This window comes from Vigna unguiculata, chromosome 2 (assembly GCF_004118075.2).
Source record: "Vigna unguiculata cultivar IT97K-499-35 chromosome 2, ASM411807v1, whole genome shotgun sequence".
NCBI classification, from domain to species: Eukaryota; Viridiplantae; Streptophyta; class Magnoliopsida; order Fabales; family Fabaceae; genus Vigna; species Vigna unguiculata.
Window position 1 is genome coordinate 22,479,409 of NC_040280.1, and position 13,306 is coordinate 22,492,714.

Below are 13,306 nucleotides of genomic sequence, written 5' to 3' on the forward strand. Positions count from 1 at the left end.
ATTTTGTAGACAAAAACAATATGCTTGGGATGAAAAGAGGACAAGCTAGAGCACTGTACCTTATCTGATACAAAACCTTTGACCCCACGGTACTCCGACCTCAGTGCTTCATAGTCGCACTCATCAATTATGTCATCCACCATTTTAGCAGCATGTTTATCTTTTGCATCCAATTTCTAATTTCAATGTTTGAAAATTGTTTCTCCTCAGCATCTTCAAGCAAAGGCTTGATAGTAGAGAACATGACAGCAAGCCTCCTCAGATCTTGATTAAAACTCAGAAATGGTTTCAACTGCTTTTGGATGAGTGTGTTCAAATTGTGAAGCACAGATTCAACCACAAACTCTGTCATAATGTAACTCTGGAAGATGAAAATTTGAGAGGGATTGAATGAAGAAGCAACAAGGAGAAATGTTGTGTGGGCTTAACAAGGACAAAAGGTTGCCGAATATGGCAAGGAATAATTTGTAAGCAAGGCAATTAGATTTCTTAAGTAACAAGGCTGGGATCAGTTGTGAAGCAATGTTGGAGTGGTTTCTTCATGCTTAAGGCAGCAAGGTTTCTCACCATCAAATCTTCATGTTGACAATCATGGTTTTGTTGTATAAATAATAAAAAAATAATAATCGATTTAACTCTTATATAAATAAATTACAGAAAGGAAAAATAAACTACCAGGTTTAAAATAATCTTTGCAACTTTGTAGGTACATAATTTTTGGTGAGTGTTATTAGTGTACATGTTATCTATTTTAAAATCATCAGATTGAAGAGGGGTACACTTCTAATAATATTGTATAAATAATCGAAAATGGGTGATGATTTTGGAGAGAGAACGTAGAGTCCTCACTACTCCACAGATTACATAAATTTAAATAATAATATTTTGACTCACTTTTTCTATTCTAATACATCATTTTAATCACTTTTCAATTATCTATTTTGTGTTTTTTTAGTAGAGTAATGTGATAACTTAATGGTGAATCAAAAAAATAAAGTGAATAAAAAAAAGTGTGTTAAAATATCACTATCCTATAAAAATATTGATCTATATTTTTTTTCTTCAACATAAATATATTATATCAATTAATTATATTTTATTTTAAATTATTTTTATAACTAGGAATAAAATTGTAATCTCTTATTTTTATCAATTAAATATATTTTTTAATATATCAATCACAATATACACAAACTTTCATCTCAATTCCATTCAGATTACATTTTTCCTTTAATCCATACAACATCGTTTTTACTCCTCTTTTCTCTTAAATCCACTCTTCCAAATCCGTTGTCAAATCTAAAGAGAGCCTAAGAGACTATGCTTTCAGCTTAGTAATTGAAATTTAATTTTAATTTTAATTTATAATTTGAGATTTTATTTTTTACATTAAATCATTGATAATATAAATATATTAATATATAATTACATTTATTTTACCATACCAATCAAATCTATTACAAACAATTTTTTTTTCTAAATAATCTCACTTTTATTTTTATTTTTATTTTTCACTCCATGAAATCCATTTCTTCTTAATATATGCTTTACCAAATAAGTCACAATAATAAAATAGTAATGAAAATGTCACGTTTCGCTTACGTCTCAAAAAAAATTTGAGATGAATGGATAATATTTACTTTAATATATGAATAATATTAACTTTAAATTTTTAATATAAATATATTTTTAAATTATAACTATACTTTTATTAATTGTGATATAATTTTTTTTAGAATCATTAGTAATGCCCTTATCTTACAAGATAAAATTAATAAAATTATTACATATATTTTAAAGTTTTAAAATTAGTAATTAGAAATTATATAAAATATAAATAATAGTCATTATTTTATAACCCTTACATATTTTTAAAATAATATATACAATTTTATTTTTTCAAATTGTATTAATATTTTATAAGAACATTGAAAATAACTAAATTGAGTTTCAATATTTTATTATTAAAATACAAAATTTATAAATAAAATAATTATTTAGTTGAATTTAATTTTATAAAAGTCAACATCTCCCTAAGAATGACCTTCTTTTTTTTTAGATTTTCTCTGATTAACCAATTCATCTTTCTGAAGATAAAAATTCATCATATGAGTTTTGACTTAGAATACGATAATTATGTCTAATTAGAATTTGTAAAGTAAGTTCATCTTTTACCTTTTTTTAAGTTGTTTTTAAAAGTTTTGCATGCATGTGTTATAAAGATCGGTCACATGTGGCTAGAAAGAGTTTATGATGAATTATTTGTGTAGAAGTAAAAGAGTATGTTTAAATCATTTATTTTTTTTGTGTATTTGTGTTTGTGTGTCTGCATCTTTGTGTATTTGTATATCTTTGTGGTTGTATATCTCAGTGTTGTGTTTGTGTGTTTTTATATCTTTGTGTTTGTCTATTTGTATGACTATGTACACGTTAAAATATTTTCTTTAGCATAATGGTCATTTGACATAAGTATTATAAAAGTTGTTATTTATATGTATTAGAATTACGAAAGAAATTTGTGTATAAATATTTTTATTTATAAAAATATTAAATGACTTATTGAATTGAATTATATGCTAAACATAATTTAGAATTATTATATATTATTTTTATTTTGTTAGTTAATTGTTTTTTATCTTCAACATTAAATTAACTACAGTTATGAGAAAAGAAAATAAAAATAGTAAAAAGGATCAAATATCTGAAATTAAAAAAAAACTTTTTGGAGAAGCTAATGCTAAACATGATTCTATAGCAGAGACAAGTTTGAATTTATTTTAACGAAATGCATTAGTTTTTATAGAATTCCTTTTATCTTATCCTAAAATGAGCTTATAAATTTTGTATATACATATAAGAAGTCACTTCTGTTTGGAGGGTGAAGCATTTAGGACAACTTCTTCCTGTACCTCCATAATTTCAGTTTATACTCCTATAAGTGTTTGTAATGTAAATTTTGTATTTTTGAACGTGTAATTTACAATGATTTTTTATTATACTTTTAAAATGTATAATCTGAAATACACTTATATCTCAAATTATATAGTTCAGATTATATTTTTTTAATTTGTATTCTAAAATATAAAATCTAAAATAAATAAATAAATAATGCTTTCCAAATTATATATACAAAGATTTTTCAGGGTACAAGTTAAAATTATGGAGGTGCACAAAGAAATTGCCCCCATTTAATTTAAACTTCCCATGCTTTTTTTTTTTTTCCTCATTTGCTCTCTTTTTCTATCTCTACATCGTTCTTCCTCTCCTTCTCTTCTTTCTCCTTTGCAGCAACAGCAATGATGAAAGAAGCTATTGCCGCATAATAGAGGCAATAATGGTGTAGTACAGTAAAGAAAGGTATTTTAATTTTTATATGTCAGTGTGAGGATACAATTAATAAGTGTGGAGGTATAAAAAACTATACCACTTAAGTTTTCCATGAATTGGAATCAATGCCCAAATAAATAAGTACGGTTTCGACTTTTACATTCTATCTTTGCCCAAACGATCCAACCCTAAACTTTCTATTGTACTCTGAACGATTTTTTTAATGGTGCTGTATTATGAATTTGGATAATCTCTTTGTTTATAATAAGAGAAATTCTGTTAAATTGATTTTTTAACTGTTTATTACATATTTTCTATGAAATAAAACAAAAACTAACTACATATTATCCCACACAATTACATACTTTTTTCATTATTTTTAATTTTTTTATTTTAACTGTAAGATTTAATAATAAATACAATAAAAAAATTGAACAAAACAAAATTCTCGTATTTCATTGTGAATCCAAGTTAGGTATATTATATGATAATTTCGACGACGGTAAATTTTACCAAAAGAGTTGACTGAATAAAAAAAACAGTTCAATGTAAATTGAACAAGGATATTTAGGTTTAGTTTACTACATTTTATTTAGTAACTGAATTCATATTCTGTTTTTATGTTTTGGTAACACGTGTGTTAGAGTTGATAGTATAATTGTATTTGTGTTTGCTGGGATTTAAATTGAAACATTAATTAGTTTTCATCAAACATTATGTTGATATATCTGAAAACCTGTTTTTAATTTAGTTAAAAAAATAAAATTCATTAAAATTTCAGTTACCTTAAAAGCTATGACTGTTTTTGTGTTCAACAGTTCTTTGTTTCGTACTTTAGTTTTGATGCTGGTCTTATTCACTAAAAGAAAATAATCTACTTCTCATAGTTTAAGTACTAGAACAAGGGCTATGCTTGCAAGAGGTGTTTATGCAGTTAGTGAACTTCATTGATTGCATACAAACAGTAAAATCTGCTTTTGACTAGCTTCCCTGTGAACTTTCTTGGAGAACAGTGATTGCTGTCTTCTGTAGTATAAAATCTGATCTTCAACATCTTTCTTGGAAGAACAAAAGTCAATTATCATATGCTAGTCTGTGAAGGATTCTGTTCATCACTTCTTGTTTCTTCTAAATCATAACATTCATAAACCTGAGAGCTTCAGTTTGGAACCGTCAAAGAAGGAGGGAAATGGGGACAGAGAATTCAATCACTATAGTTATCAAGAGCAATCCTAAATTGAATTTGAAAGATCTGCCTTTAATTCACTGATAATACCCTCATTGATTACCATGTCCACATTAAGGACATTCTCATTTCATAATTCTGTGGCCAACATTGGTACATCTAAAGGAATTTCTTCATTAATGTTTGTGGCCAACATTCCTTTCCTAGAAGAAATGGTGTAACATTAATAAGAATATCACAATTGTTTACTGATGAGTCACCATACAGGCCCCATTTGCATGTGCCTTTATTTTATATGGCTCTTTTCTTTTGCCTTTCAGGGTAATTGAGAATTTATTGCAGATTTGATTTGTGGTCCTTGCTAGACAGTATGTTATAATTACTTATTTTTCCTTAATGATTGCAAAAAAAATCCTAAGGTAGGTTTACCTTGTTGTCTATTTTTGGTCCCAATCAGTCGAGATAGACTGTCTGATTTGGGTCTAATCATGACACATGAAGTGATATGCAATATTTTGGATGGTTGAAATGATGGAAACAGTGGGAGCTTTGATTATTACAAATTCTGGCCTATGGGAATTTCGTAAATGAGTTATTATATGGCCTTATTCAAAGGGATAAATATCACAAGAACAATAGTTACATTATGAATGAATATTACAATGGTAATAACTGTTACTGTTATCAAGAATTTCATAGGATTTCATTCTGCATGTTGGTTTCTTTGTTGGTTCTTGACATAGCAGACCCATACATATATGCAGTTATGGACCCATCCTAACTTGATGGATAGAATTTTGGCTTCTTCCCTACATGCTATTGTACTAATAGCGTAAGGTTCAAGACTCAGCCATTAAAATATCAACTAATAATTCATTATAGTTGATTTGAATCGAAATTATATTAGAGACTTTTTTTGATGCAGTTACATTATATTAGAGACTGAGTTGTTGATTCAAAGATTGCTTCTTTCAAGTTCCTATTCGTATAAACAATAAAAGGGTGATGGTTTTGTGACTTCATGCTGTTATATTTTGCACACATAGTCAAAAAGTAACTCTCTTGTATCTGTGATTGAGTTTTTTTAACAGAATGGAGAATCTGAGCCAAACCATTATCAGAATTTCTTGGTTCATAACACTTCAGTTAGAGCAAACCTTTCCTAAAATTCAGATCAGATGTCTGTAATGATCTGTTTTTGTGTTTATTTTCTTCTGCAGTAAAGAATTTTCATTTACTTTTCGATCAGAAAGCTGGACTTGATATGAATGGTACAATTATTGACCCCAACAAAAAATTACTAGAAAGTCAGCATAAATTTCGGAAAACCTCTATGAAAGTGTTTCAAATTTTGTCATGTTTAGTCCAAAGCTGACAATGTTTTTGACGTGCTATCTGTCCTTTGATGCTTGAGCCTAGAAACAAATAATGGAATATTTAAACTCCAATTTGAGCTTTGAGATATAATTTTAACCTGTCTTAAGTGGAAAACAGATATTGCGTGAGGTTTTTCTTGAGGATTATGCACATTATTGGTAAAACCTTTCACGGATATGTTGGTCACCAAGAGCGTCATAAAAAACTTGAATGTTGAAACGAAGATGTGGATGCTGTAACTATATCAATCAGAAAACTCACTTCTAAAAAATTTTTACATTGATTACTCTTCTATTCTTTTTCTTTTCGTGGTGGTGCTATACAAACATGTTACCACAGGAGCATGGTTTTGCAGTTGAGGGTATGATTGGCGATGAAAGAGAAATCTAGGTTGAAACGTGGTGATGAATTTTCATGCCCATGTAAGAATCAACTAGTAGGAACTTCTGACATTCTAGTGGCTATCATATAATACTCTATGAGCCACTATACATGTTTCAGCTTTTCAGTTTGCACCAATCAACTTGCTGATTCTGAAATACTCTGCAATGAAGGGCGCCAGGATTTTGACCTCACTACAGCAGGATTTGCTGAAGCCACCCTTGGCCTTTGTCTCTCTGCCCTCGTTCCCTGCAATTCATTACACTGTTCAGCATCGATGCAAATCAATGATGAGGATAAAAACTTCCAAAATCGGAGATAAAAGTTGTGTCTGCAGCTTAATTTCTAGTAAAATTATGTCTGTCATTGATCATTCATTCGCTTTTCACAGAGTTAAAACATCCAAGCCATGTTTTGCTAAGGATTGCATGACTAATGGCATAAATACATGCATAGTTTGTACAAAAAATATATATTATAGATAACAGTAGAGAGATTCAGCATCTATAGAACCTGTGCCATGTGGGTAGATAGATCAAAATGTTCAGTGGATTCACTATTGGGGTGGACTAAAGAAACAACCTACTAGAATATTCTTCATGGAATAACACTTAATTTAAAGGGAAAAGTGGAGAAGTAGTGTTGACATGAGACATACCTGGTGTGTGGAATCCCCTCCTGTGTGTGGCTCACTGGCTGAACTCTGCTTCTCCGGTTGTGCTGTGTGTGCCTTCTCAACTGTCTCAGCCTGTGGCTTCCTCGTCTTTGCATGCTTCTTTGCTTTCAAAACCTTCATAACCTCTAAAACCAGAAACAGAAGAAGTTCTTAGAATCACATGAAGTGATGAAACCACACAACACAAACACAGAAACCGACCCTTCATCACAAAGATCTGACAGCATCATATATATATATATATATATACCTTGAGTGGTGATGAGCCTGTAGGCATGGCCGAGGTTGAGAGTTTCATTAGGCCGGAGGAGCTTAACTCGGGTGAAACGCACCGTTTTCTGGTCTTGATTCTGGTCCTGTGGTGGCACAGGCAATGGTATTATCAAAGAGACATAGTGACCAGGGTTGGTCCTCATAACCTCACTTGCAGTGACTGGCCAATACAACCTCTCTATCTTCCCACAAGGGTGTTGGATCACAAGCACTGCAGCATCCACAGCTTGGCAATTTCCCATGTGTGAGAGTAGTTTGTGGCAAGAGAGATTGAAGAAGAAGAAGAAGAAGAAAATGGTAGAGATAAGGGAAAATGGATGAATGGATGAATGAATGAATGAAGAGAAGAAGGAAGTGAAGTAAGCAAAGGTCTCTATCTATACAGCTCCTTCTAGCACCCCACAAATATAGTAAAAACAGGTTCTAAGAAACTCTTGGCTCTTTAACCAGCCTCTTCCCAACTAACATGTTATTATTATTTATTATTATGTAGGGTGGTCAATTTAAGCCTAAGATATTTGGCCTTAAATTGCATAGGGGGGCATGACAAAAATATTGTGAAGGTTTTCGTTAATAATTGTGAATCTAGTAAGATAATGTTTGGACATAGTGGTTAATTATTTTAATATTGGGCAACCACTGATTGGCACCGGCACTGGCCTCTAGGAATGCTGCAAATGCCACGTGGAGAGATGAGAAGACGAAGAAAATTGGACGGATATGTTCGGCGATGTCGACGCGGTCAAGGATTAGATTTAAGGTAAGACAAATGCCTCTTACGTATTATCTATATGCTACTACTACATAACCAAAAATCAGAAAATACTAATAATTATTGTAACAATAAAATAAAAATATTATTGGGTACTCAAAGCGTGCGTTTGAACAAGATTCTTTTGAGTGGACGTTGGATAAAGGACACAGCACCATCTTATCCGGGTTTCAGAAACTCGCGTACCTTGTTTGTTTGGTTTCTATAAAATGTGAGCCAAAGAAGAGGTGAAGGTAGAAACTTCTAGGAATTAACATGTTTCAAATTTTCACTAATATTAAATGATATTGCCACATTGCACAACTTTTCTCGAATGCTTCTGAGTCCAATTCAAAGTGTAGCTAGCTTCAAAGTGACCTATAATAATTGATATTGGTTGATTGATGAATGTATAAAAAATATGAGTTTGTTCAAGCGAACTTTGCTTGGGTGCTTGCTAGGCCCTTGCAGCTTTATCCTTTGAGTGCTGTTGAAAGTGGGTTGGACCAAATCATTGTAAGCCATTTTGGTAATTTTTCAAAGTTTCAGTTTGAGATAAATAATTCTTTTCAGACGGCTGCAAGAGTCTTTGATCTCCAATGTGGAGAAACTTTAATTCAGGATGTGAAACGTGACTGGCCCCTAACTATTTTATGAACCATAAATGATAGATTTGAGAATCCTCTTTGATTCATGGAGCAAATTTTGTGCGTATCTTGAGTACTTTGACAACAAGGCACCAAAAGATGCTTTACAATCATAATTTCTCCCCATGATCCCAGTTACATGGCGATGAATACTCGTTAATTTTGAAATTACTAGAACTAATTCATATTTGCTTCTTACTGATTTAACATGGTTAAATATTTTCTGCACTTTCACTACTGCACATTAACCTTGCTTGGCCAACTGAAGCAAGCAAGTAACTATGACCTACGGGACCACCCCCTAGGAAGGGCCTCCATAGGTTGTCTTGTCTGGTTCTGTGTATGTGTATAACACCATATCACATATGGGGAAAAAGTGTTGACATGATATAATTAATTTGTATGTTTTGCTCAATAAATTGTCCATATCTTGGGATGAACAATGCCATGTTGAGCTAAGACAAGAGTGGTAATATTGGTGTAGATCCTTGACTCTTGTGAATCTGATATTGCTTAAACTATGATTGCCCCAAGGTTTGAAATTTTCTTGTTCTGATTCACATGTGTAAACATCTCTGCATAATGTCAGTGTGTGTAAGCCATGTGAGGTGCTGGGTGATTTTGGCTGAAATATTAAATGAGGAAAGGACTGTTTCTTGTTCAAACATGACTCTTGTAGGGGACTACACCTTTGCTATTATATAGTAAGAGTGTTAGCCCTATGTGGCCACCAATGTGGCCGCCATCAATTGTTATTTATTGGGGTCCGAATGCTCTTAATATTCTAATGTTAGGACATGTTTTAAATACAGTAGTTGATGGAATTCAATCTCAATAATGGTTCATATTTGCAACTTGTGGAGGGTACCATATTCAGGTTTTGTAGGGCTTTTCAACATTCTCTCTTTTATTTAAAACTTCCCACCATGCCTCTTATTTGTGGGGACTATTCCTTCTTTTGTTGCTGTGAAGGACATAAGCCAAGAGTTGCTTTCTCCACATTCTTCCCCCCATGATAAAAACAAAAACCAACCATCCAAAAAGCACTTAGTAATGAATTTATTATCTACGAGAAAAGTTCACTGAATCAAAATATCTGAGAGGGAGGAACTTAGGGGCAAAAGCATATGCCACCATGTTGTTTAGGAACAGTGAAGTACCCAACAATGTGCAGGGTTTTTGCAGTGCTTTGTCTCATACAAGTTCAGTATATTCTCATAAAGAAAATCTGCATGTGTCGTTGCATAACCTTTGGGGACACATTATAAAGATTGTGAAATGAAATCTGATATTTATACATTATATCTGTTTAGTGTCTCCAAATCATGTTTGGCTTTCCTTTTTCCTCTCTAAATTTTTTATTGATTCCAAAAAATCAAGGTGCAGGATACTGTCCTCTGTTCAAGGCTTCCTAAACATTGATCACATTGGTCTCACCATATCTGTTTCACACATTTCATCTGCTAACTGTTTGATATTTTATTCACAACATGTGGTTTGGTCATTAGTGTTTTGCCTTAACCAACAATTTATATCAAAAGGGTATGTGCTACGTGACACTCCGTTGTCCTTAAACCAAATGGTGCAACATTGCTTCATCGTAAGATTTTCTTTTCTCATCAATGTTAATATGAAACGTGACACGTGACATTGTTATGTTGTTCCTCATAAAAAAGATCCAAATCCTTGGTGAAAAGACTTGAAGAGAGAATCGGTTTTAATGCCAATGGGGATTTATGTTTGAAAGGGGACCTAACTTTTAGTGAAGAAAAAAATTAAAATATGGAAAATTTATTTTAGAATATGAATATTTTTATGGATTCATGCATGATTTTCTTAAATAACGACGGGAGCTAGTAGTAAATGATTCATTGTCATAAAGGGGTCAAACCTTAGGTTATGAGCTCGAGATAAAAACTTTAAAACAAGCCTTGTAATCATGAATAGGTTCTTTAAAGTTATGAACACACCCAATGGTCTTGTAGAAAGAAGGGGAAGGTTTTTTGGAGGGCCATGTCCATTTTGCAACAGCATTTTAATTAGCTCTTCCATAATGAATTGACCAATTCAAAGTACGGAATAATCATGCTTAACCTTAAAAGGCACCAATAACCAAAAACAAATTCTTCACTTTTAATTTTGAAGAGATTTTAGTGGAATTCAGCACCTATAAGGTGCTTGATGTAAAGCTAGATTTAATTGTATAGTTTATTATTATTATTTTATAAATTTTACCATTTAACTTTCATTATTTACTCATTTTACTGTCAAGTTTTCCAATTTTTATATATTTTAAAGATTCGTTAAATTTCTAACTAAGTAATCCACATGTCATAATTTAAATAAATAGGTCAGTTGTACTTTATTTGGAATTTGATACAAAAAAAATCGCTTGATACTTATACTCCAATTGAAATTCCGAATTGAAGAAACTTTAGTAATCCTTTTTTGCAAATTAGTTTATGTGTTTAAAATATAAAAGAAATATTTATTTTCTACATATGATGAACTTATTGATATTTGTTAAAACAGATTGAAGCAATGCTTATTACAAGTTAAAAGTCATATAAATAATTATTTATCTACAATTGACGCTGTAATTTAGACTAAACACTGGTAAAAGTTAAAATACAGCCTTTTATACTAGATTTTATATTTTTCCTACGAAATTAATTTTCTTGCATGTATTTCAATCAAAATTTTAATATATATATATATATATATATATATATATATATATATATATATATAGAGCATGATCCATTTCCCTTAATTCTCAAAACATAGATTTTCACACACACATATATATATATATATATATATATATATATATGAATGTGGCAATTAATCTCATATGGTGGTTGTACGTAACAATTTTGCTATTTGTTTAAATTATTTTTATTTTCATTTTCGTAGTAAAATATCAATTTAATTTTTTTATCTTTTTTATCTCAATTTTGTCTTTATTTTGAGTAATTTGATGCAATCAAGTCATTTATGTTAGTTGTGGAGTAACAGTAGTGTTAAAGGTGTCACGTGTCAGTTCCTAGATTTTTTATTTTTTATTTTTTTATTTATTTTATTAAAATTTTTAAAAAAATTTAAAAAAATTGGTCACATGTCAATCTAACGTCATGCAAGTTGTAGTAATAGTATGAAATGACAGTGACAGTGCTACGTGTCAATATTATGTCAGGTGTCACTTCCTCATTATCAATTTGGTTCCTGTATTTTTATTTTTATCTCAATTTAGTTGCAATTTTTGTAAAAATTGAGCAATTTTGTCACTCGCCAATTTGAAATCAAATTTAATTTTTATATAAATGTACACAAATACTCCTATCAAAATTGATATTTCTAGCAAATATTTTTAACAAGATTAAGTTTATTTAAATTTATATGTTACATTGAACTATATTTAATATTGTTTTAAAGTTGTTAATAGAAAATAATGCTAATAGAAAAAAATTCATAAATTATATTGATATTTTATTACATCATACTTTAATATTGTTTTTTTTATTTGAATATATATTTCAAATAATTGTATATTTTTAAATAGTGTAAAGTTCAATAATTTTTATACAAATGTTTGAGTTGGTGTAAAAATAAAAATTATATAAATTTAAAAAATAATTTTTAACTAGTTTATGTAACGATCCAAAACAAATAAATTTAATATTTGAAAACAATTTTAAGTAAAATTGAATGGGAAACACAAATTTAAATAAACTTAGTTTTGTTAAAAATATATAATAAAAAATCAATTTGAATAAAAATATCAAATTTAATAAAATTATTTGTATAACATTTATATAAAAATTAATTTTTGTTTCAATTGGGTGAGATACGGAATTACACAATTTTTACAAAAATTAAGACTAAATTGAGACAAAAATAAAAAAATACAGGGATCAAATTGAGAATGAAGAAATGACACCTGGCATAATAGTAACACGTGGCAGTGACAGTGTCACGTGACACGACGTCAGCTCGATACAGGAAAATTTTTAATGTTTAAAAATTCAAAAAAATTCAAAAATTTAAAAAAAAATCAAAAAATCTAGAAACTGACGCGTACCATCTTTTAATACTCTATACCAAGGATTTAATTGCATCAAATTCTCCGAAATAAAAATCAAATTAAGATAAAAAAAATAAAAGGACTAAATCGTATTTTGCTAAAAAATAAAGAAAAAATAAATAATTTAACCTGAAACTTAACTTTTTTTTTTCGTAAACATTTTATAAAATTTCATATTTATAGAAATGACAAGACTTCTCCCCAGGATTCCTGCACTTGGATGTGATTATGATTTAATATTGCAGTGGACAATTTACCTTTTTGATGGCTACATAACATGCATAGGTCAAAAACTAGTACCTATGATTAGAGTAAAAAAGTCATAAATATAACCAGATTTTTAATAACCAATAGTATTTTCTAAGTTTACTTCTTGTTTCATAAATTAAACCAGATTTTTAATAACCTAATTTATATTAAATATTTCCATGTGAAACTGTAAAATGTGGTTTACTTTTCATGATTTTTTTAATTAAAATAGTAAATTGAACGATCTGATTTATTATTACTAGTAAAAACTTCACATTTTTTATAATAATAAAAAATAATAAAATTATTATAAAATTAAAATAATTTTTATAATTTTATTGTAATTAGTAGCTTT

The 13,306-nt window shown here is 29.7% G+C and overlaps 1 protein-coding gene across 1 annotated transcript; it reads right to left on the bottom strand.

Moving 5' to 3' along the window:
• Positions 1-5,949: 5,949 nt before the first annotated feature.
• LOC114172009 lies at positions 5,950-7,686 on the bottom strand. The gene is made up of 3 exons (XM_028056754.1): positions 7,198-7,686; positions 6,930-7,072; positions 5,950-6,520 (listed from the first exon to the last, which is right to left on the bottom strand). Exons 1-3 carry the CDS (start codon positions 7,460-7,462, stop codon positions 6,410-6,412), a joined length of 519 nt encoding a protein of 172 aa, XP_027912555.1. The 5' UTR covers positions 7,463-7,686; the 3' UTR covers positions 5,950-6,409.
• Positions 7,687-13,306: the final 5,620 nt, after the last annotated feature.

Coding starts and splice junctions, on each gene's coding strand:
- LOC114172009 (XM_028056754.1), bottom strand. CDS start 7,462: ATGGGAAATTGCCAAGCTGTGGATGCTGCAGTGCTTGTGATCCAACAC. Junction 7,073..7,197: donor CAGGCTCATCACCACTCAAG/GTATATATATAT, acceptor TTCTGGTTTTAG/AGGTTATGAAGGTTTTGAAA. Junction 6,521..6,929: donor GAGGGGATTCCACACACCAG/GTATGTCTCATG, acceptor AATGAATTGCAG/GGAACGAGGGCAGAGAGACA.